The following is a 24,805-nucleotide window of genomic DNA, read 5'->3' on the forward strand; positions in this document are numbered from 1 at the left end:
GCACAAGGGGATAAGCAAAGGGCCCCTCCCTCCAGACACACGTGGTTTTTTGTTTTTTGCTCCAAATTCAATCTTTATTGGTTTATAAACAACACACACACAAACACAAAAAAGACCACAACACATAACTCACAAATAAAAAGAAAAGAAAACGATACAACGTGAAAACACAAAAATATTTCAGCCATCAACTTCCGCCCTTCTTTGTTTCCTTATTGCTTGCCTCTGTTTTCAATAAACTTAGCCTGTATTAAATATTATTTGTGTTCTTTATACCTTATACAATTCCGAGCGTTATTCAAAGCATTCTAAAGTTTTAATGTGGGGACAATGTTCTTTTTAAATATTGCCTATAAATCTCCCATTGCTTTTAAAACTTCTGGGTCGATCGATCCCTGATCTTTTCCATCATATTCACTAGTTCCATATATTCCAGCAGTTTAATTTGCCACTCCTCTTTTGATGGGATTTTATCTCCTTTCCATCCCTTGGCAATCAGCATCCTCTCTGCTGTTGCGTACAAAAGAACCCTCCTTTTCTCTCTTGGGATGTCTGATGCCACAATGCCTAAGAGGAAGGCTTCAGGTTTTTTGATAAATGTTATTTTGAACAGTTTTTTTAAATTCATTGTATATAAGTTCCCAAAAGCTCTTAATTTTTTTACAACCCCACCACATGTGGTACATTGTTCCCTCTAGTTCTCTACACCTCCAGCATAAATTTGAGTTGGTTTTGTACATTTTAGCCAATTTGCTGGGGGTGATGTACCATCTGCATAGCATCTTCATAAGGTTTTCATTTTATAGTAAAGCAAGCCGTAAATATCAGTTCATTTCTCTGTAAGTTTTCCCATTCCGCCATCTGTATATTACTGTATACTTTTCTGTGTATAACATGCCCCCGTGTATAACACGCCCCCTATTTTGAGGGACTCAAAATTAAGAAAATGGGGGGAATTCCTGAAGTTGTGGAGCTTTTGGGGGGAGCATTGCCCACTGTTGTTGAGCTTTTTTGGGGGGGGAGCCAGAGTTGTTGCGGGGGGAGCCAGGAAATGCCAAAAATCGCTCAGCAGCCATACCGACAATGCTGCTTGCACACCTCAACAAGGCAACCTATCCTCTGTCCCATTGCCAAAAAAAGAGCAAATCGCCCACCCAATTGCCGCAGCGACAGCCAATCGACAACAGTCCTTCCAGCAGCCACCAATAACAACCTCCAACTTGCAGTAGCCAGTGGCGTAGCGTGGGTTGTCAGCACCCGGGGCAAGGCAAGTAATTTGCGCCCCCTAACCCTAACCCCCAGATGTTGCGCCCGGTGCAGCCGGCCCCCCCTGCACCCCCCACGCTACGCCACTAGCAGCAGCAACCAATCCCACAGCCCCACAATGCACTACCCATGTATAAGACGACCCCTGATTTTGAACATGTTTTTGAATAAAAAAACCATAGTCTTATACACAAAAAAGTACAGTATATCCGAAGTCCTTTGCCCCCTGAACCATAGCCGCTATTTTACCTCCTCTTCTTTTACTTCCCAGTCTAGCAATAACCTGTACATTTTGGAAAGTCACTTGTATTTATTTTTTAATAGACCTTTTTCTAATTCCGATGTTTCTGTTGCAAAGCCATTTTTTTTGTCTACCTTAAAGGTGTCGTCCAATTGGTGATAGTGTAACCAGTCTGTTACAGTACAGTGGTACCTCGGGTTACATTACCTTCGGGTAACATAATTTTGGGTTGTGAATGCAGCTCTGCACGCTTCGTGCATGAGTAGAAACGCTCTATCGCGCCATGCGCATGCACAGAAGTGGTGCCTCTGGATACAGATTTTTTGGGGTAAGTACGGACCACCGGGATGAATTCAGTTCGTATCTGGAGGGTCCACTGTACGTGTTACTTGTGCATGTCCTGGCTTAATGTTGCTCCTGAAGGAGGAGGTCACTGAGCCCAGCTAACACAAAACTGCCAGTTCTTGAGTGGCAGGAGCACTCCAAGGATGAGGGAAAAGAGATGTCTTTCCCATCACCTCCTAGGATATGATCCTTTTAAGTAGAGAGGCTGCCAGCAATTGAACCTGGAAGAACCTTCTGCATGCAGTGCATGTGCACTGCCACTGAGCTGCAGCCCCTCCACCACTGGATCTTAAGTGCCTCAAGGCTGCCACCATATACAACAGTCTTCCCCTACCTGGGGGGGAGTGCTGTCTGGGGATGATGGGAGTTGTAGTCCAGAATCTCTGGAGGGCACCAGGTTGTAGAAGGCGGGTTTACAGCAGCATACCTGGGTTTGCCATTGCACACTTAGGGTATCCTTATGCCAGTCTATATGTGAAAAATGCATTGTATAAAAATGACCCTCAAATGAGTGCCCAGGAAAGCACTGGCACAAGCAGGGGCCTTGGCATGTCATTTCATGGCTTTTGTGCCTGGGGCAGCACCTGCAAATCCCTGTGTTTCTATTTGTTAGCTTAGTTCTCCCAATGCCACAGAGGAGGTCTTTTAAGAGAGAAGGGGCAAAGAAGGCTTTTGCCTTCCTGGTGAGAACCCTAAAGCAGGCTCCTAGTTCTCTTGATCACAGAGGGAAGCTGTGTAGACAGCATAGTCTCCAAGCTGTTAATAAACATCTCCTATGATTTTTATACCAGCCTCATGAACTTAAGATTCCTGTTGTTTTCCATCCTTTAATTGGACACTGCTTAGCCCTTATTATCAGAAGCTGAAATGGATTTGAAATGCTGTCGTAGGGAAGTTTAATTTTTAAAAAACCCTTTCTCTTTCTCACTCCACCCAATAGTTCTCTCCATTGTTTTCAATCCTGACAAGAGTCCTTCTTAGTGGTGGTTTGTATCCAGTGCTATTTTTCTAGAAAAAGAGGTGCTGGGACTCACCATGAGCCTCCCTTGTTCCCTTGGAATGGCAGTGGTGCCCACCTGAGAGGTGCCGGAACTGAGTTCTGGTGAGAGGGCCGTGTTTGTAGCTTTCTGTGGCTGTTTTCAGTCTGAACAACCTTTTTTACCCGGTGGAAACCTTGTCGTGTTAAAAAGCGTGTCAGACTCCTGGCTCTCTGCCAGCGGACATGATGGGCTGCAGCAGACGCCTACATGGATCTTTATCCTCCCTCACACAAACTATGTATTGTTTTGATTTGGCTTTACGAAGGGATTTCAGTCTGGCTCCTAGCCAGCCTCTTGCTCTTCTACCCTTCAAAGCAAAAAGACTGTAATTCAAAAGGAACCAGGCATGTGGGCATGATTTTGGGGCTCTGCGTAGGCCTTTGCTGCCTGCTCACTCTGCAGCAGGAACATGGAGTTTGGTTTTGGGAGAAGGGAATTGCCTGCCCCTTTGTTTGTGCTTGGCATTCCAGAATTAAAAGGCTGTGTTTGGGTTGTGCCCATTCCTTGGGAATTGTGGGTCAAATTCTTCCGTTTCTCCTGAGCTGCTCCAAGGCATGAAGTCAGCCCTGGTTTTTTCATCCAGATGTTGCAGACAACAACTCCCATCTGCTCAGTACTGACTTAAGTAGTGAATTTCTCCTTCTCCTCCTCCTCCTCCTCCTCCTCCTCCTCTCCTCCTCCTCCTCCTCCTCTCTTTCTCTCTCCATGTGCATAATTCGGGCTGCTGTTCCAAGCTTTCAGGAAACCTAGGCTGGTTTGCCTGTGCATTGGATATTACCTTTGCAATTATCTCATGGGTTGCTCATGGTTTTTTCATATGGAGTGTCAGAATTTTGAGCTCCTGAAAATCTGAATTGAGGAGGAACCTAGAGGGCCATGAAGGGCACTCAGTTGCTGTGGTGCATTTTATTACCATGCTGCAGAATGTTACATTCAGCAATTGGCTGGAGCGGATGTTGCCTGATGGAAAAGAGGATGCATCTTTCTACTTCCCACAGCAGGCCTTTGAGATCGGGCTCTTCCCTCAGCTACCGTATTTATGAGCTACTGTCCAAAGGTTTGGGAGCACAATACATACAGCCATGTGGGTCTTGCATCGATTTTGGAAAGGGGTTCCTGGCGAGGCTCAGGAAAACTTGGGAGTGTGGTGGCCCAGATCAAAGCAGGTGGAGGTCTGTGGCAATTGGAGGTCTTCTCTGTTGCAGGACATGAAAAGCACAGCCGGCTGCAGAAGGTGGAGCCTGCCTACCTGCGGTAACCTTGATGTTCTGCTTTATAAGTAACTGGAGTTATGGTGGCCAACATGAGCTGGTTTAAAACAGAGGTCGGCAAATTTTTTTTAGCCGTGGGCCGGTCCACTGTCCCTTAGACCTTGTGGTGGGCCAGAGAAGCAGCACGGGCAAGGGAGCTGGAAGAAGAGGCGAGGGGGGCAAGTAGTCCTCCTCCCCAGCCCCAGCCGCTGCGCTTACCTTCCCTGGGGCTACCACCACCACCACCGCTTCTGCTTCTCATGGGTAAGCAGAGCGAGCTCATCCACTCCACTCTCTGGCCCACAGGAGCACCAGGGTGACGGCGGCGGAGGGAAGATGAGCGGCACGAAAGGGCTGGCTCCGGAGAGAGGCTGCTTAAAATGGTGCTCAGACAGCCCCCTTCCTCCTCTAGGCAGGGCAGGGAGGAGCCAGGAGGAGGGAGGGAGGAGGCGCCACCACTATATGTGTGTGTGTGGGGGGGGTATGGAATGGCGCAGGAAAAAAATGGCGCAGCCCGAATGAACAGAATCCCCACGCCAATCCACGGACAGTCTGTGGGCCAGATCCTGAAGGCAATTGGGCATGATCCAGCCCACGGACCTTAGTTTGCTGACCCCTGGTTTAAAATAAGAGATTCATGCCATGTATTAGCAGGGCTTGAGTGTCTCCACAATACAGCTCTCTAGTAGGAAGTAGATTAAAAACGATTTGCAGACTTGTGTTGCAGTTTTAAAGAAAATCCTCATTTCATATGAAACAGGATCAGAGTAGAATGGCAAATTCCTGGGCAGAACCCTGCAGAACAATCGCTGCCATTTGCTCCTGGGCTGCTGCCTGCCCCATCCCTGATTCCTGCTTGTGTTCTGTGGAAGGAAGGAAGGAAGGAAGGAAGGAAGGAAGGAAGGAAGGAAGGTGCTTGCTTCTTGGTTCACTGTTCTCAGAGAGTATTTTGCCACTCTGGAGGCAGAAGAACACAAGCCTGCTGTGCTCTGGTGGCTTTTTGATAGCAGCGGAACTGAGAGCTTTGCAAATAAGACTCAAGAGCTCTGGCTGTGTTTCCTGGGGCTCCTGGTTGTTCTTTAACGTGCCTGGGAAACATCTGTGGTTCTCCAGATATTGCTGGACTCGCAACTCCCAGCATAACCAGAAATGATGGGAGATGGAATTCAGCAACAGCTGGCCCCAGGTGTTCCCCGCCCCAGTTGGCCTTCCACAGAAGAACACCCAAGTAGATTGTGCCCATGGTGGGCTATCTCTGTCTGGAACCCCCAGTAGCATCTGTTACTAAGGTAGCCTCTTCTTGCCATGTGACTGAGGGACATGGGTGGCAACCCTTTTTGGCCCAAGGGCTACATTCACACTGGGCCAACCCTTGGGGGGGGGCGGTAGATGCCACTGGTGTGTGTAGCCACCCACACTCTCTCAGGCACACCCACAAGATGCAGGTAGCATACCCCCCCCTCAGCTGATCTGTACTTATCAATTGATCTGATGTCTGGTGAGGAGATGTTTTGCATCTTGCATCATGCTCTGGCGAGGTTTAAACCAGCACTGCATTGATTTTCTCTTTTTGTTGCACTGAAATCATTTGGTTAGCCAGCTCCTCTTGTAGGGGCACTTCTGCCATTGGTGGGGATTACACAGACCTTTTCCCCTTCAGCCTTCCGCTGCAACCTGGTGCCCTCCAGATGTTGCTGGTCTACAACTCCCATCAACTGATGTAACCAGTGGTCTTGTGGCAATGAGTTTCACGAGCTTATAACACCTTCGTATCCCCTATGTTGAGGCTGCGGCCTCTTATTTTTCTTAGATGACAGCCTTTGGCGACTAGTTAGGGCTTCATTTCTTAAAAACATCAAAACATTCTGTTGTGCTTACTGTGAAATGAGTAAATACAGTATATTGATTTTTTTTAAAAAAAATACCCTTCTGTGGTTATGCAAACCTGTAATAATTAAAACAGAGCCCACATGTTATATTGTCTACAGCCTTAAATACTGTTTTCTTCATTTGCTAGAACTTAAGGTCCTGTTAAACTAGAACAGGGGTAGGCAACCTAAGGCCTGGGGGCCAGATCTGGCCCTATTGCCTTCTAAATCTGGCCCGCAGACAGTCCGGGAATCAGTGTGTTTTTACATGAGTAGAATGTGTCCTTTTATTTAAAATGCATCTCTGGGTTATTTGTGGGGCATTGGAGTTCATTCATTTTTTTCCCTTCAAAATATAGTCTGGCCCCCCTCAAGGTCTGAGGGACAATGGACCGGCCCACAGCTGAAAAAGTTTGCTGACCCCTGAACTAGAATCATAGAATTGTAGAGTTGGAAGGGACCCTGAGGGTCATCCATACTAACCCCCTACAATGCAGGAATCCTACCCACAGCTGTCCCCGCGTGGGGACTATCAGCCTTCTGGTTAACAGCCAGCCATAGTCACCCTTTGTGCCACCTCCAGGCGTTTTTCTTAATTTTTTTTATATGCATAAAACATATTTTGTGGATGCCAGCTGACTAGATTCTCCCAAGGCAAACAGAGAGAAAAATCCCACGACCCAAAAGGGGGGGGGGCCATCACAATAGGACTAAAGCAGTTCATTTGCTAAAGACTTAAATAATAATAATTCCAACCAAACCAGTGGAGAAGCCAGGGGTGTGTTAGACGAGTGAAAAGCAGCATTTGGGTTGCTGCCTCCGTACCCTAGGGGCCCTATCCTCCAGGCGCATCTTCCTTCCTTGCAGGAGGAGCGGACCAGACGCTCCTTCCTTGCTCCCTTCTTCACTCCCCACTTGTTCGAGGGGGCGGGGGCAAGTGACTTTGTCCCCAGAGGGTCAACGGACCCACTTGCCTTTCCGTTCCCTTTCCCCTTCTCTGCTCTCCTGAGAGGGCAGCTGACATATGGTTAAGAAGTTAAATTTCATTCTGTTGCAGAGCCTCAGTGGTTTAAACCACTGCACAGGACAGAGGAGGCTGCTTGGTAGGAGGGGGGGAGAGAGAGAACTGGCTGAAGCAGCCTTTGTGTGCTGCATCCCCCCCCCCAGCCTTTCGCTTTGCTGCGATCAGGCCCTGCAAAGATTTGTCCAGGGCAAAGGTGATGAATTGAGCCTAGCAGGAGGGACAGATGGCCAGAATCCTCTCTCATTATTGCATCTGGAATCCCCGCCCCCCCTCGCTATTTATTGATGAAAGCTTTGTGTAATTACCTCTCTACGCAAGGCAGATTTATGCCCCTTCACAGCTCAAAGAAAAACACAATGTGGAAAACAAGAGTCATTTGGGCTTTGATCATGATTTCACAACGCCCTGACTCACAGCTCTTGCAAAGGTGCTCAGGGTTGCCACTGGCAGAGCGCATGAGGGTACACATCGCCTCTGGCCTCCTTGCCATGCTGAGATATACCAGTTCCAAACAGCAGCATGTTGCTCTAGGTCACGCCCAGGTTGCCTCCTCCTTTCCCCAAGAGGAGAAGCCTTCTGGTTTCTTACCCAGTCCCACTTGCTTTGTGATGTTTTGCTTACTGGTGGGACAGAGTGATGTGGGAGCTCACCCTGGCCTCTTCTACCTTCATGCTGCCTGAAATGGGATGGGGACTGCAGAACAGGACTGTTTGCAAAACCATGTGCCTCTTTCTGGCACTAAATCCAGTGCTCTTCCGTCTGGCATTCTCCTTCAAAAAAATAATAATCAAAAATTATATTGCTCTGCATTGTGCAGTGGCTGAGCTTTTGCTTATCTGCCAGCACAAGTTGCCCCCTCTGCTGCTTCCTTGGGAGGCACCAAACAGCCTCTAGTCTTCCTTGCAGGCTCAGGAACACCTAAGCAATGAAAATGACTCTTCTGGGCTTGTGTAAGGGTCTTCAGTTCCCTCCCCTTCCATAAGTTTTTCACGCATGCTCAGGAGACTTTTTCTTTTCTTTTAATGAATGCACTTGCATTGTCTCTTGCTGCCTTTGCAGAGGTTCCCCTGGGCCCTCCGAATACAAAGGGGGAGGGGAGCAGAGGGGCTATGCCTGCAAGGGCCTGGTGCAATCCCATTGACTCCCAGGGCTCAGGGCTTCGAATTGTGATCAGGGCAGTTTGCAATAAAAAGTGGACAGCTCATGCATCTGTTCCTCGGGGTTCGGCCACACACAAACTACCGAAAAACCTTTAAAATGGAAAGGAGTGGGTCATTTTCCTCTGTCTGCCCCTGAATGTCTTTGAACATGCCAAAGAAGCAGGTGAAGAGGAAATGCCACTCACCTTGGGCTTCCTGTTGCCTCCATACCTCTCTGATTTGTCCAGAATGGAACATTTGTGTTTTCCCTTTTAGGGATAGCCATATGTGTTCCGCAACTAGCCAGTGTGAGCATCTATATCTATATTATATTGCGTGAGCAATATGTGGGTGTTCTCATGGTCATTCACACCCCAGTCTTGAAAGTGCTGCTTCTTATTCAGAGTCAAACTTCTTTGTCCATCTAGCTCACTGTTGCCACTGACTGACAGTGGCTCTGAATCTTGGACCTTTTGTATGCAAAACCACTGAGTTATGCAGCCTTCCCTTAAAAATAGAGAGAGCTTCTAGTCCTCATGGTTCTGAACAAAGCACTTTATTTCAAAAACCACATTTCCACAATGCGGTTGAGCTGTTTAAGTCCTTCCCATTGTCCTAATAATAATAATAATAATAATAATAATAATAATAATAATATATTTATACCCCGCCCTTCTGGCTGAGTTTCCCCAGCCATTCTGGGTGGCTCCCAATCAAGTGTTAAAAACAATACAGCATTAAATATTAAAAACTTCCCTAAACAGGGCTGCCTTCAGATGTCTTTTAAAAATAGGATAGCTACTTATTTTCTTGACATCTGATGGGAGGACGCCACTACCAAGAAGGCCCTCTGTCTGGGAAGGGGGTCAGCTGCTGCGGCTGCTGTTGTTTCCCAGCAGGCAGGGGGAAATGATCCATATATGAGATCAATTTCTGATGAATCGTGCATGTGCTGGGCAGGTGAGAGGGAACTGCTGAAATGCAGGTTTAATATGATTTTTGCAAATGGGTTAGTGAGACTTTAGGAGGCACTTGGAAGATGCAACAGCATTTTCCGCAAGGGGAAAAGTGTTTCTGGCTGATGTGCATTGGGCAATCCTGGTGTTTGAATACAGCTCTGGACCACCACCACCCCTAAAATGTCGCTGCTTGTTGGCTGGGATGCCTCCCATCCTTGTACAAGGGGAATTGAAAATGAGTGGACAAGTCCAGAGAACCTCAGATGCTGTGATGGGGAGGGGTGAGAAAAGCTGAGCAGGGGTGGCTTCCAGAGCGTGGGGGGTGGGGGTGCAGGATAGGGATTCACTAACTTGCATTGCTCCTTCCCCTCCATGTGATTAGCTAAATTAGTCTTCACCAGTCTGGTGGCTTCCAGATGTTTTGAACTGCAGTTCCCAGCAGTCCTGGCTAGCGTGGAAAACAACAAAACAAAACATCTTAAACAGTTAGCTAGTTTAAACTTAGTTTTAATCCATTTTAAATCTGCATGCGTTTCCATAAGAATGCAAGAAGAATCCTGTTGGATGAGGCCAAAGGTCCACCAAGTCAAGCATCCTGTCATCACAATGGCCAGTCAGGATCCAAGCACAACATCAGCATCCTTCATAAGATGAATGAATGAATGAATTTATTAATATGGTCACAGACCAGCGTCAACACACACAATATCACAGATAAAAATATCAAAAATACAAGAGACAATATGAATATAACAAGGATTTAAATATAAAAATTAAAAATTAATTGTTAGCGTGCCCCCTGTAATTAACATTTAGGGTTCATAAGATGGAAACAAGAGCTCCAAAGACAAAAAGCATACTTGGTTTTTAGATGGCACGTGGATGCATATTGCAGCAGGTATCATCTTAGAAGATGATATTCTAATAATATATTTATATGGTTTTATTGCTTGTGATTTTAGACTGTCTTGGGGGGCAAGTTGTGTGGCTGAAAAACAACATACAAATTCTGGGAATATATACATCCCATCTGGTGTGAAAGTGAAGAGAAAATAGACACCTGCAGTTTTTATATGTACCTACCTTAAAATTGAGTCACTTTAAAAGTTTTGCCCAATTCGTAGGGAATGAAAGATAGACAGATAAGTGGCTTATAAGCAAACCTTTTTTTACACAGTACTTTAAGGTACTGCCAACTACAGTGTGCCTTACATCTTTGTCAAGAAAGTTTTTCCTAATTATAAAGTTTTTCCTTATGGTAGCCTTGTTAAACCTTTCAAGATCCAACACACCACATTCTTTGAATTATTTTAAAAGAAAATAAAACAAATATATTCACATGACTATTTGACAGAAGAGCATATGAACCATGAAAACCACAATGAATTTTTTGGAGACAATTTATTTGGCAACACCAAATAAACAAGACTTCCAGAAATCTATTTTGTTCATACCGTGTTTTGTTTTGTTTTAAATCTCAAATAATATGTTAATTTTGGCATTGGAGCTATTTCCCAAAGCTTGCTTAGCCACTCAATACTCTGAGGTGATATTTGAGCCTTCCATTTCTGGGCAAACAACATTTTTGCTGCTGTTAAATAGATCAAAAGCAGCCACCTCCAACATAATGTTGCTCTCCAGATGTTTGGGACCACCCCTCTCACCAACCCCAGCCAAGATGGCTGTGTGATGCTGAGACTGATGGGAGTGGTAGTGCAATAACATCTGGGAGACACCAGGTTGAGGAAGGATGATCAAACAGATGGATCGATTAATACAAAAACACTGAACCCAAAACTTTTGTTGCTGAAGCATCATTCCTTTTCCATTGTGGGGCCAAGGCTGTTGGCAGCCGGGTGACAAGAGGCAACATTGGCTGCTGCTACTTCATCTATTTCATGAGCTCCCTGCCCTCTCTGCTGCAGCACTGAGCTGCCTAAACCAAAACATGAGTTGTCTGGGTGATTCCCTTTTCCAGGCAGTTGCCCACAAGGGACTGGTCTGAAAACATGGCGTGTATTTTATTTCTGAATGAACCCAGATGTGGACAGGACTCAAGAGGGAGAAAGGAAAATATATTAACGCTCCGCCATAGCAACAACTATCACTCACTGTGTTTATGTTACAGTAGCACCACTGATTGATTGATGCTGCTATAAAGCAAACTCTTGGGAGAACATTTCTTCTTATAAACAAAAAATAAATAAGGAACAAGAGAGAGGGGGAAGGCTGTGGAGAATGACAGATATATTTGGGCAGCATCTATGTGTGCCCCAGCAACCCTCTTCCTCCAGTCTTTCCACCATGAACCATCTGACAGCCAATACCTTGTCCCCTGAACCCTGAGGAGGAGACACCTCTGCTGCTGGACTCGGGCACCTGGGAGGGTCAGGAGAGCCCTGAGTAGCTTTCTCCAAGGCAGTCCCCACAGCTTGAAAAACCAGCTGCTACAGACGAGGGCACCAACACTTTAACTGGACAGATGGTGCTTGGGTGGAGGGGCTTCTATCTTGACTCCCTGCCCAGACTAGAGAGTTCTGCTGGTTGCTCCAAGATGTTTCTGAGACAACTTGCCTCAGCTGCAGGACTGCTTAGCTCAAGTCCTTAACTAGCACCTTAGTCCTTATTCAAAACCTGGTTTGGCCTCTGTTCCAGAACCCAGAGCCTATTGATCTCATAGCAACCCATCCAAGAAGAGCCCTGCCGCAGCAAGATCAGACCAAAGGGGGGACCCACTGTTGAATAGTTTGTTTAAATGTTAGGGTTCATTATTGTTTCACAGGATGTGTACCGCTTTAAAAGCCAGGGTCATATCCTGACCTAGTTTTTACAGCTGTGTAGCAGGTGCTGATAAGTCACTGTAATTATCTGTGTCAGCAATTGTGAATGATATATAATGTGCAGTATGTACCTTATTCTGCCCTGGTGGGTGACGATTGTAGATACTATGTAAGATGTGTGTTTGGGAAGTTGTTATTAAACCTTGCAAAGATACCTTTGCGTCTCTTCAGTGTTTCCATCTGTGTGGTCCACTCTGCACGCACTCTGCGACATGTTTCATTGCCCAATACCCAGTGGCTCTGGCGGGGGGGGGGGGCGGAGAGCAGGCGTGGGCGTGGCTGGTGTGCGTGTGTCCCGGGGGCGTAGTGTGGCGCCCTCAGGGGCGTGATGCCCAGCTCGTGGGGGGCAGCCGCAATGGCACCCCACTGGGATCGTGACTCCAGTGGCAGTGCGCTTCCTCCGCCAGTTCCAATACCCACTTGTTGCAACACTCTGTTTTCACAATGGCCAACCAGTTGTGCATTAGGGGAAGCCTGAGTGCAACAGCAGCACTCTCCCCACCTGTGACTCCCAAGAGCTGGTATTCAGAGGCATTCCACCTCTGGCAGTGGAACATAACCATCATGGCTAGTAGCCATTGAGAGCCGTGTCCTCTTCCATGAATGAGGTTGTCTTAATCCTCTTTTGGAGCCATCCAAGTTTGCCATCACTGCCTGTTTGGGAAGCCAGTTCCATAGTTTTAACTATACTCTGTGTGAGAAAGCACTTTATTTTGCTAGTCCTGAATCTCCCATCTCCCAACATTCAGCTTCATTGCATGGCCCCGCTTCTCCCCTCACCATTCACATTCTTATATACCTCCATCGTGTCTCCTGTTACTCACATGTTTAAAAAACTAAAAAAAACCTTTCCTTGTAGGGGAGTTTCACCATCCCCTCAATTGTTTTGGGCCGCCCCTTTCTGAACCTTTTTGAGCTCTACAATATCTATCTGTTTTCTTTCCAAATTCATTTAATAATTATTTATAACATGGAATTCACTTTATTCACAGCTGCTACGCAGTAAATTTTTCATTTAAAAATCTCATAAAGTGGCTCATGATATACATTAAAAACATTAAGTAACAATAAGTAAGAACAGCCAAAATATCCAGATAGTAATACCACCTAATTTTAGCAACAACCACAGCCAGAGCAACAACAAAGATCTTGGTTTCGACAGTCAGGAGATGGCCAGGTAAACAGAAATGTCTCTATTTGCTGCCACACTCATGTAGGGTAGCATTGCAAACAGCTCACAAAGTTTATACACATCTATGCTACTAAATTAAGTAGCAGACAATATATTATCTCTCTGTGCTTTGATTCTGGAATTCTTGCAAGTTTGTGGCTCCCTTTTAAGGAGTCAAATGTAATCTGCTCCCCATTCTCCAAAGACTTATTTGCATTTGTAGTTTTAGATATGAAGGGCCTTATTCCTTGGTGTTTTTGTTTGTAAAGCCCAGTAAACTGAGAATCAAGCTGTGTTGCCCAGAGATAAGCCCCATGTTTTTCAGTCCTGATTTGAAAAGCAGTGGCTCTTGAAGAAAGCTTAGGGGAAACTCCTGCTCAAGGAAATTAAATCAACTGTCTGTTAATCATACCATGTGCCAACCCCGCAAACCACTCTCCCAATCAAAGGACCGTTAGATGTCCCTTTCTGAGCCTTGGTTGCAATAAAGGTGGGGGGGACGGACGACCCATAAGGAAAAGTCATTTCCATGGGGCTGGCCAATAAGTGCTTCACAGTAGTTTTCATGCCAGGAAACATTGCATGTGATGCAATGACACAAACACTTTTTACTAAAGATAAATTGCATACCATAAAACCAAGAGCGGTATAAAGCAATTTCTGCAGCAATTAAGTCTGAGGGCCAAACTAGTCAGCAACTTCCAGTCCCCTTGAGTCAAATTCTGCCCACTTGGAACCCTCTTAGTTGTCAGCCTGGTGAGGCAAAAGTGGTGTGGTGCCATCTGCGGCAAGAGGTTTAGCTGGTTGGCAGTCGGGTGATGGGATCAGAGGCTGGGAATGACACGGGTGTTGTTCCATTGGTAGCCTGTGGCAGAAAAGTAAAATGCTGCAACAGAATTTGGACCATCACTGCCATCTCTAGTGGCCCTGTGGGAAAATGAGTGGCTGATTGGTCTACTCTGTCTTCCAGTAAACTGAGCCTTGAGGCACCATTTTGTTTCCCTGTCCTTAATGTTTGTTTTCTATGCTGAGTGACCTTGCATTTATTGCCTGTGTCTTATCAGTCTTAGGGCTTGTAGATTTGCAGCTTAATGTTGCAGATAAGGTAGTCCTGTAGCCCTTGCAACCCAGAACAAGGAAGAAAGGGCAGCTTCTTTTTGTGGGGGCTCTTCCTCTGCTACCAGGTGCAGCTTTCTACATAGAAAAGTGAGTTGGATTTTCTTTCCCTGAAATCGTGATTGCAGGCACCTTTCTCGCATGCAATCACTGGTGTATTTTGGCCTCATCTGATTCATCAAATGGTTAACCTCCAAGGTTTCTTAGCCATAAATCCCACCTGCAGCTTACCTGTCCAGTGCCTCTCAGTAACATCAGCACTAGGTCTGCAACTTCTTAATTGACTACATCATTTTTAAAAATACAGTGGTACCTCAGGGTACAGATGCTTCAGGTTACAGACTCTGCTAACCCAGAAATAGTACCTCAGGTTAAGAACTTTGCTTCAGGATGAGAGAAAATAGTGTGGTGGCCGCGTGAGGCCCCATTAGCTAAAGTGGCACCTCAGGTTAAGAACAGTTTCAGGTTAAGAACGGACCTCCAGAATGCATTAAGTTCTTAACCCGAGGTACCACTGTACTCTGCTAAAAGGTGTCTCAGTTTAGTGCTGAACTGAAGCCTATACTCGTTTCTTGAATTTCCCCTCCCCCCTCCCTCAAAAAATAGGCCTCCATCTTCCTCTCTTCTAATTGCAGCGAGTGTGGGGTTTCCTTATGAGGTGGCCAGGGGTGATGTGCTAGTGTGTTTTTTCTTTGCTTCTCCTACCTCTCCAGCATTTTCATCTTACTTAGCTGCCCACATTTGCTGGTTTGAAAAAAAAGTCTCATGGGAGGAGCTACTTTGTGGAAATTTCTGCTGGACTTTAAATCAAAGTCTCACAACAAATGAAACATCACTTGAAAAAAAGAGACAATGCATGCATTTTTGTAAACGATGAAATCTTTAATAAAAACTTATTTTTAAAAAAATGTTTGGGAAGGCAGTCAGGCTGGATACTGAGTGTGTGAGATCGCTGTACCTGCTGGTGGTTGTTGCTTTAAAAAAAAATTCACACCAATATCTTGTAAAGTAAAAAGTAGGAAAAAAGTAGTGATTCATTTGCACAGTAGACTGTGCCCCTTGCTTCCCAGTGCTTTGCAGGAGATCTCAGCTGAGGGTGATGTGGGGTTTTCAGGAAGCGGTCTGTGGAAACTGGCAGTAGTACATTGTCTATTAACAAAGGGCTGTGTTTTGTTTGTTGTTTTACTTCAGAACTTACTTGGTTACTTTTTACTCATATGCATTAATTGATTGGCTAATTGACTAAAACCCATATGACTGATTGGCTAGGATTTCTGTAACCCACCCATTGTAGCAGGAGGTCATTGCAGTAGCTCTCGTTTGCCTAAAGTAACCTCTATAGAGCAACCTGGCTAGGGTTGATGGGCGTTGTAGTCCAAAACAGCTGCAGGGCACCAGGTTGGAGAAGGCTACTCTAGAGAAAGCACTTTAAAGAGTCACGTGTTGGCTGCAGTAGGGACTTCATGTGAGTGTATGTATCTATGTGGCAGAGAGCCACCGTGCCTAATCTCTGACTGGTTCCTGGTGCAGCTGAAAATGGGTTTTGCCAATTGCCTGGGAAATGTTTGCAGCATGACCTGTAAAAAAAAACCATGCGTTATAGCAGCATTTGGCAAATGAAGTGCATTCTTAATGGAATCTCAGTTTAGTTGCAAGGATATATCCTTGTGAGACTGGTTCATTCATCTGTTGTCTAAATTGATCTCTCTTTAGAGGCTGTTTTCTTAAAGAAGAAAAGAATGTGTTCTTCTTAATGGGATAATGTATTCATTTTGCTTTTTGCTTGTTTTCTGTGTTAATTCTCAAGCTTTCATTTTTCTCCCCCTCTTTTAGCTATGTCTGCATTTGAAATTCAGCCACTTCCAGTGGAGGCGCATGAAGGAAGTGTGGCTCGCTTTGCATGCAAAATCTCTGCCAACCCTCCTGCCATCATCACCTGGGAGGTGAATCGGACAACCTTGCCAATAGCCATGGACAGGTACGGATACTTGGTTCTCTTGCACTAAACCTATTTGTTACATCTGCATCTTACCATTCTTGCAAGAAGTTCAGGGCAGCAGTGTGTGTAGGGGTTGTCCCATTTTATTAGGGGACTGAGGTTAGGCTGAGAGAACATGCTGTCACCCAGTGAGCTTAATGGCTGAGCAGGGATCCAAACTCTGGTCTCCCTGGGGCCAAGTTCAACATCCTGCTCTGCTCATCATACTGGTTCTCTGATTCATTCTGAAACTCTTCTCCCCTCGCTTTCCACAATCCTTTCAGAATAACTGCATTGCCGACGGGAGTGCTGCAGATCTATGGCGTTCAACAGAAGGATGCTGGGAATTATCGCTGTGTCGCCACAACAGTTGCCAGCCGGCGCAAAAGTGTGGAGGCGATGCTCACGGTTGTCCCAGGTATCCTGATAATATCTTGTTGACTCTAGCATTGCTCCATTGCATCACTTGCAGGCACTGACTTCCCTCATGGGACAACTGCCCAGATTTTCATTGCGGGTCTATTCCTTCATAACTTGGGGCCTGATCCTAAGACTTGCTGTGCCACATTCATGTTTGGTGGGTCTCTGCGTGTATGTCAGCTGTGCATTTCCATTTAACTCTCTGCTTGCTTGTGCTTCTTATTTTTTTAAGCCTCCAACATTAAGCTTTTCCACAAGCCATCCATCATAGCTGGTCCTCAGAACATCACAACTTCCCTCCACCAAACTGTCATCTTTGAATGCATTGCCACAGGGAATCCAAAGCCTATTGTTTCCTGGAGCCGTTTAGGTGAGTCCTGAAACCAATCTTTGGCTCTTCACTTTGGGCAAATTGAAGATGGTCTCCTCTTTCATTTCCACCATCATTGTGCCAGATGAGGAAAAGGAAGGAGAGAAAGAGATGGTCCAGGGGTTCCTCTTGTTTCCAGTGTGTGTTTTCACACTATTGCTGTAGAACCACGAGGGCAGGTTGGGGGCTGGGAGTGCAGTGATCAAATGAATGCTGAGATAAGTGCTGGAGGAGAATCCTCCAGGACTTCCCTAATAGGAGGCAAGAGTTTCTCCACAGACTAGTCAGTGTGGAAAGAGTGTAGGAAAGTTGACAGCCACTTTCCATCCTCTAAAGCAGTGGGGTAGAAGGAGCTGCATTCCTCCAGGGGTCATGCATGAGGAAGGGCTTAAGCTCAGTAGCAGAGCATCTGCTTTGCATGCAGAAGGCTCCAATGGTGGCACATCCAGGTCAGTCTGGGAGGGACTCCCTGCCTGAAACCCTGAAGAGGCACCACTAGGTCTGTGGTTGAGAATCCTGGGCTAGATGGATCCAGTGATCTAACTTGGTAGAAGGCAGCTTCCTATGTTGAGGGTCACATGCCAGTGGTGTGGGGGTGCCAGAACGCCCTCCCTCCATACACCCCTTCTGTCTCACACACAACATGCCCCATTCATATTTTTTCTCGCACACACCACATGGCCCCTCCCCTCCAACCATTCACATGCTTACAAGCACATGCTCCATTCATTCACAATCTCTCTTATGTGCACGCAACCACCCATTTACATACAGAAACATGCACCTCCTTCATCCATTCATTCTCTTACACCCACAATCTGTTTCCAACCCCCTTCCTCTTCCCCTGTGGTCCTGGTCCAGATTGGGAGGTCCATGCTTGCACTTTGCATCAGGTAAAGCCTCCCATTCACTCCAGTAAGATATAAACCCCACCCCATGCAAACTGCAGGTGTATATTGGGAGAGGCTATTGTGGGTCAGGATCTTAGGATGGTGGATAGGATTCCTTTGCTCCTTGCTCATCCAAATGGGCCCCCTGTGTCTTCTGTTCGAATTGGGGAAAGAAGTTTCCATTAATTTCAGGTGGAATGCCTTTTCCTCTGCAGTTGCAGGCCAAATATCATCCAGACTAAGACTCTGGCATAGGGATTAATTCTTTTGCCACTGCTGTGACGCCAGTGTGGTTCTGTCCTCTGCGCCTGCTGTCTTCATAGAAGAAAAGCTCCCTTTGGAGCATATGGAAGCTTTTCCCCAAACTGCAGCTGTGGCCCTGCTCTTAAAGCTTCCCAGGCCCCACAGAGTCAGCTGTGCCAATGCAAAGCTTGCATGATGTAAAAGAAGCAGGATTGCAGCTGATGAGCAACAGCATTGCAGGCAAGACTTGTCTTGTGTAGAAGGATCTGGTGGCCATTGCCGCTTCACAAATGAGATGCCTGGAACTGGATGTTGTCTGTTGGGGTCAGCTTCGCTACAGTGGTTGGAAAGTGTTTAAGAAGCAGGAAGCATGGGAATGCCAAGGGTAACGTCGGCACTGTTCCAGGACTGAAGAGGTTATGCCTATGCAAGTGTTTGGGATCAGGTCAGGATGCTTTCACCCAATTCTAACTAGCTGGATGTCCATCACACAAATTCTAGAATGAATTAGACTGGAGGTGGCTCACCTGTGGTCCTCTCAGATGTTGTGGGACTGCAGGTTCCATCACCCCTAGCCATTGGCCATGTGGGCTGATGGAAAGTCTACAGTTTAGCCACCCCTGGATTGGATTCTTTGCTAAAGTGTAGACTGGTGTTGAGCCATCACAAAGAGAACCTGGGCAATGAAGGGGGACTCCAGAAGGTGGAATTGGTTTATCCACCACCAAATAACATCTTCATTGCTGGCTTGTTCTCCCCAAACAGACCATAAATCCATTGACGTTTTCAACACTCGTGTGCTTGGGAATGGGAATCTCATGATCTCGGATGTGAAAGTACAGCACTCTGGAGTTTACATCTGCCGTGCTACAATTCCTGGCACGCGCAACTTCACCACTGCGATGGCAACACTTGTTGTGCTAGGTGAGCTGACTTTGAAAGCCTCTCAGGGTTGGGTGTGAAGCAGATTTAGCCACTGAAGAAATGGCGTTGCTCATGCAACATCAGGCTTTGAGAACCTGGTGTACTCTGGTGTTTTTAACTACAATTCCCAGTCCCAGGCAGCACAAGCATACTGTGTTACTCTGGAACAAAGCCTTCCTGTTGAGTGAAGGGTCTTGTTGCTTGGACTGGGGGGGCTGAACTGTGAAAATAAACCAGATGAGGAGGCTCTGTAGAAATGCTCTACAGGAGGCATTTTATATTGGCACAGAAGCAGAGATCCACTCATGTGTCACTTGATCTTAAATTTCATGCCTGTCCTAACCCAGAGGCTTGAAGTGGAGAGTGATGAAGTAGGGTATGGAACACCTGTAAAATAGCCAAATAGCATCTCATTAAAAATGGCTCCTACTTTGCAACTGCTTCCTGTTCCTCCCTCTTCCCACAAGAAAGCCAATCCGGACAAAGGTGCCTTGTAACTCTGCCCCGAGGTGCTCTGCATTTGGAAAGACTCTAGAGGAAAGGGGGAGGTTTAACAAATTCTGGGATCTTGCCTGAGAAAGATTTTGGTTTCAACTTTTGTTTCATAATCCCTCAGCTCCCCCTTCGTTTGTGGAGTGGCCAGAAAGCTTGACGAGGCCTCGAGCTGGCACAGCTCGTTTTGCCTGCCAGGCAGAAGGCATCCCAGCACCCAAGATGTCCTGGCTGAAGAACGGGAGGAAGATCCATTCCAACGGCAGAATCAAAATGTACAACAGGTGAGAACGGCCATCTGCCCAATGACTCTGGAGCTATTGAGGACCTGCGGGTAGAGGTGCTCCTCCCAAGGCAGGGAGGGAGGTGGATTTGGCGGTATCACAGTGAAGAATTGGCAGGTCTGACCCATGGCAGTGTGTTCATTCCAGTGTGGCATGTGGATTGGAGCATCTTTGCAGTTGGTTGTTTTTTTAATTTTGAATAATTCCAATCATGTTCTTTCCATTATTTTATGTGCCTTTTTAATAGGAGTGAGCAGAATAAATCCCTAGCAATGGTACTAAATAACAAACTTATGTCTGTCACACCCTTGTCACCACGAGAAATGTCCAACCACTGGTTTTAATGTTTGTTTGTTTTGTACATGGTACATCCAATCACTTTTAAAAAAAATAAATAAATCTGTAAATGTAAAACCAACGGTGCAAATATATGAAGCTGAGTTGGTGGACAGTCTGCTCTTGCTTCTTTTTAATTTTTCCCTGGGCTCTTGTTGTCTGTCTGTCTGTCTAGCAAACTGGTGATCAACCAGATCATCCCTGAAGATGACGCCATCTACCAGTGCATGGCCGAGAACAGCCAGGGCTCCATCCTGTCCAGGGCACGATTGACGGTAGTTCTGTCCGAAGACCGGCCCAGTGCCCCTTGCAATGTCCACGCAGAAACTATGTCAAGTTCAGCCATCCTTCTGGCCTGGGAGAGGCCACTTTACAATTCAGACAAAGTCATTGCTTACTCGGTGCACTACATGAAGGCAGAAGGTAAGTATGGTATCTGTCTGATGAGCAGCCTGAGCTGCTGCTTGGCTCCTCCATATTTCGGGCACAAGAGCCTTCCCTATAGAATGGATGGTTCTGGGCCTTTTTGAGGGCAAGGGCTAATGAATCTGCTGCAGTCTTGAGGACCAGCATCCTCCCTGACTGGAAAGGTGCAGAGAGCCCTCTTGGAATATTTCTCCTCTGGCTCATGCAAGTTCCTCCAATAGACTTCTGCAGCATTTCCTTTTATTTACCTTTTGCTCTCTAAATATTAACCTGACACCACTGGGATAAATCATATGAAGAATTGTAATGTGCTGCCTAATCTGTGGGGTTTTAGGTGCTAGTAATACAATATCTGGCTTGTGGTTCCCTTGAAATGAATGTATGGAGAAGTCGCTGGGCCTATTTTAAGGAGATCAAATAGCATGTGGCATTTTATACTTCCAGTATCTTTTGAAAGCCAGCTTTAATTGATGTGTCATTACTCTTCCACTGATGAATCAAGTTTATACCCTGTGTGGGTTGTTGGGCCCCAGACTGTGTTTGGATGCATGTATGTCTATAATGGCACTTCAATATCTTCCCCAGACTCAGTTGCTTGCATTCAGATTGACCAGTGGAGGAAGGATATGGTAGTTGTCACCCTTCCTGCTATACCCTCCAAGCTAGATTACTTCAACATGCTGTATGTGGGGCTGCCATTTAAGAGTATTTAGAGGCTTCTGCCATGGAGGCAGAATTCCACTTTTTAGCAGGGAATAGATGGCCATGACTGTTGAAGAACTCCAGTCTTACGAGATCTGGAGTTGTCTGTTGGCTTCTAGACATGGTTTATGTGCCAGTTTCAACCTTTTAAATCTCCCTGGGGTCACTTGAGGAGGCCCATCTCCCCATAGGAGCCTGGTCTTGTAGGTGGAAGTGTAAAGGATTCTACTTCTACTTCTACTTTTATAGACCAGCTTCTGTCTCGCCAGAATAAATACTGAAGGTTTCTGGAAATTATATGGGTACAATACGTTAACTGTTTGATAACTGATGGGCTGGTTAAAAGCAAGACTTGGCTGTTGTTTTCCCCTGGTTAATTGGCCTTGTCTGCCGCACAAAGTGGATAGTCCCTGGTTCAGCTGCTGTAGCAGCAGCATCCTTAGCCTGTCCTGAAGCACTCTGGGAGCTTTGGGGAACTCTTGAATTGCCGGAGGTGTATCTGGTCTCACAGGCTCTTGTTTGAAGTAGTTAGCTAGCATTTACTACTCCTATGCTGCCTTTTCCACTGAAAAAAACTCCGCAGCTCACAATGGTTAACACAAAGACAAAATTCAAGCAATAGATCAAGGGAAGTAATAGTGCCACTGTATTCTGCTCTGGTCAGACCGCACCTGGAGTACTGTGTCCAGTTCTGGGCACCACAGTTCAAGAAGGACACTGACAAACTGGAACGTGTCCAGAGGAGGGCAACCAAAATGGTCAAAGGCCTGGAAACGATGCCTTATGAGGAACGGCTAAGGGAGCTGGGCATGTTTAGCCTGGAGAAGAGGAGGTTAAGGGGTGATATGATAGCCATGTTCAAATATATAAAAGGATGTCACATAGAGGAGGGAGAAAGGTTGTTTTCTGCTGCTCCAGAGAAGCAGACACGGAGCAATGGATCCAAACTACAAGAAAGAAGATTCCACCTAAACATTAGGAAGAACTTCCTGACAGTAAGAGCTGTTTGACAGTGGAATTTGCTGCCAAGGAGTGTGGTGGAGTCTCCTTCTTTGGAGGTCTTTAAGCAGAGGCTTGACAACCATATGTCAGGAGTGCTCTGATGGTGTTTCCTGCTTGGCAGGGGGTTGGACTTGATGGCCCTTGTGGTCTCTTCCAACTCTATGATTCTATGATTCTAAAATGCAGCATGGAAAAATGTAAGACAGCAAACTCCTGCCATCTTAAAAACAACAGCCACCTAAAAGCCAAATACAACTATCACGCTCCATAAAGACAGGCCAGTCCCAGCCCACCCCCCAAAATAAATCAGTGAGCAGAAGCAAGGGGAAATTCTCAGACAACAACCCCTCCCTATAAAGGTACCGAGCAAGGGAGTGGCTGAAAAAATATGTACCTTGATGCTCCAGCACAATCTTCCCCCATGCAAAAAATGAGTTGGGTAGGTCTACATGCCACCTCCGGGGTCAGATGCAATGTGCCTCTGAGTCCCAGTTGCTGGAGTCTGATCCAACATCAGCTTAGCTCTTCTGACGTCCTTGTTTGTAACTGCACTGTCCATGGAGGGAAAGCCGAGAAGTTTCTTCCACTTCCTGTTGACAAAGCGCTGCACTTTTCACACAAGCCCGATATTGCTCCATTCACTGTAAAGAAATGCAGCATTTCTAAAATATGCTCAAATTCCCCCCCCCCCCACCTGCCTCACAGGCCGAATAATAAAAGTTAGCATTGAATACAGATTGGGCTAGGGGCAGAGGTAGCAGAGAGAGAAAACAAACAGGTGTCTGCTGAGAGCTACTTAAAGAAAAGAAAAAAGTATTTCAAATTGGGGCAGGGGAGATGTTTGTGGTACTAGGGAGAATGGGGACTTGATGAGGGAGCGTGTTAATTCCTTGTTAGCGATTAAGAAAAGGAACAAAGGAATGGCTGATTGGGTGGGAGGGAGGGGGCGCCTGCCTTGTCTTCTCTGCTGCCTCTTCTAGGCGGGGGCCTCCTTTCCTCCCCATGGAGCCTTCCCAGCTATTCAAGACAAAAAGGAGCCCTTTCAGTTTGGGTTCAGGGATCCTGTGTAGCAGGTCAGAAATCGTGCCATGCAGTTCCTAATTAACCAGCCATTAATTAGGGTGTTGTGAGATGCCCATAATCTTGCCTAATTAAAATGCTATCAAGTTAACTCAAAACGGTGGGAAAACCGACTGGTGGAATTTTTGTTGTTCAGTTTGTAGAGAGGTTCTCTTCTTAGGAGGGGAGGCTTAAACTGCTTCAAGGAGCGAGGTTTGCGGGTTTTTGTTTTTTTCCACAAAGTTGACAAGCAATTTGGCATGAATTGTGCATTAAGGAAGGGCCTCTGGCTGCCGCCACCAGCTGCTTTCTGCTTTAGAGCTTTGCTCTATAGGAATGAAGCAGGACAAAGCCCCACCAAGCCTACCATGCATTTATGGGGCACGTTTGGATGTAAATTGCTGCACTCATTAAGGAGGAAAAGCATGTTTTAAACTAATCCTTGTTCTCTGTCCCCGAACTAAAACAGGTACACAGTCCTGTGTACACCAAACAGAACAAATCTATTAGCAGGATCATTTGAGTTAAAATGGGGGGCCAGGAGTCCAGAGCATCTTCGCTTTGATATGGTTGGTGTTTTTAAGCAGCCACAGCAGAGCACTCACCACCCCCAGGGTCCAAAATGAGAGGGGCCATAAAGCAGGAGATCCAGAGGCTGTGATGGCTCCCCTCTTGTGCCTTCCTGCTTTCTCTTCACAGTTTGTTGTGGTTTAGTTTTCTGAATGGAGTTTTTGAGCTGAATCAGCACATCCGCAGAGAGCTTTCTGTTCAGCACATCCCAAAACCCCATGTTCTGTAGCAAGGCACAGTTTGGTAGCATGAAACTGCTTTCACTCAGACTACAAAAGAAACCCCATTCTGACCCAGTCCAAATATTTTTCTCAGAAATGCCCCATTTTTAGTGGTTGGACTTACTTCCAAGTGAGAATGCCACCTTGTAGTTCAATCCTAAGCCTCATTACATACAAGGAAATCTCCTTGATTTATTCTTGCCTGGCTTAGGGCGATTTACCAGGTAAATGTTGATAAGATCGCAGCCTTAAACATATAATCCTGTAGAGAGGTTTCAGGTGCATTTGTTTCTGTAAATTCTTTCTGCATTCCAGGTTTAAATAATGAAGAATATCAAGTTGTTATTGGAAACGACACAACACATTATATTATTGACGACTTGGAGCCTGCCAGCAACTACACCTTTTACATAGTGGCCTACATGCCGATGGGAGCCAGCCAGATGTCTGACCATGTGACACAACACACCCTGGAAGACAGTAAGTTCTTTTTTTAAAAATAATACTTATACCCTGCCTTTTCTCTGACAGGGACTCAAGGTGCTAAACAGCTAAAAACAGAAAAAGCAACAATTAAAAAACAAAGAGTGTGTGTGTGAGAGAGAGAACGAGAGACTTAATCCTGTTAT

The 24,805-nt window shown here is 46.0% G+C and overlaps 1 protein-coding gene across 1 annotated transcript in view; it reads left to right on the forward strand.

The window, feature by feature from the left end:
• Positions 1 to 24,805, forward strand: part of PRTG (protogenin) — an 82,028-nt gene that overhangs the window by 18,622 nt on the left and 38,601 nt on the right. Inside the window, exons 3-9 of the mRNA XM_079953542.1 lie at positions 16,093 to 16,237; positions 16,522 to 16,655; positions 16,890 to 17,027; positions 18,926 to 19,084; positions 19,701 to 19,860; positions 20,372 to 20,619; positions 24,492 to 24,656. Of these exons, the coding sequence (XP_079809668.1) occupies positions 16,093 to 16,237; positions 16,522 to 16,655; positions 16,890 to 17,027; positions 18,926 to 19,084; positions 19,701 to 19,860; positions 20,372 to 20,619; positions 24,492 to 24,656 (1,149 nt within the window). The remainder of the gene's footprint in view (positions 1 to 16,092; positions 16,238 to 16,521; positions 16,656 to 16,889; positions 17,028 to 18,925; positions 19,085 to 19,700; positions 19,861 to 20,371; positions 20,620 to 24,491; positions 24,657 to 24,805) is intronic.

This window comes from Podarcis cretensis (assembly GCF_951804945.1).
Source record: "Podarcis cretensis genome assembly, chromosome: 14".
Lineage (NCBI taxonomy): Eukaryota > Metazoa > Chordata > Lepidosauria > Squamata > Lacertidae > Podarcis > Podarcis cretensis.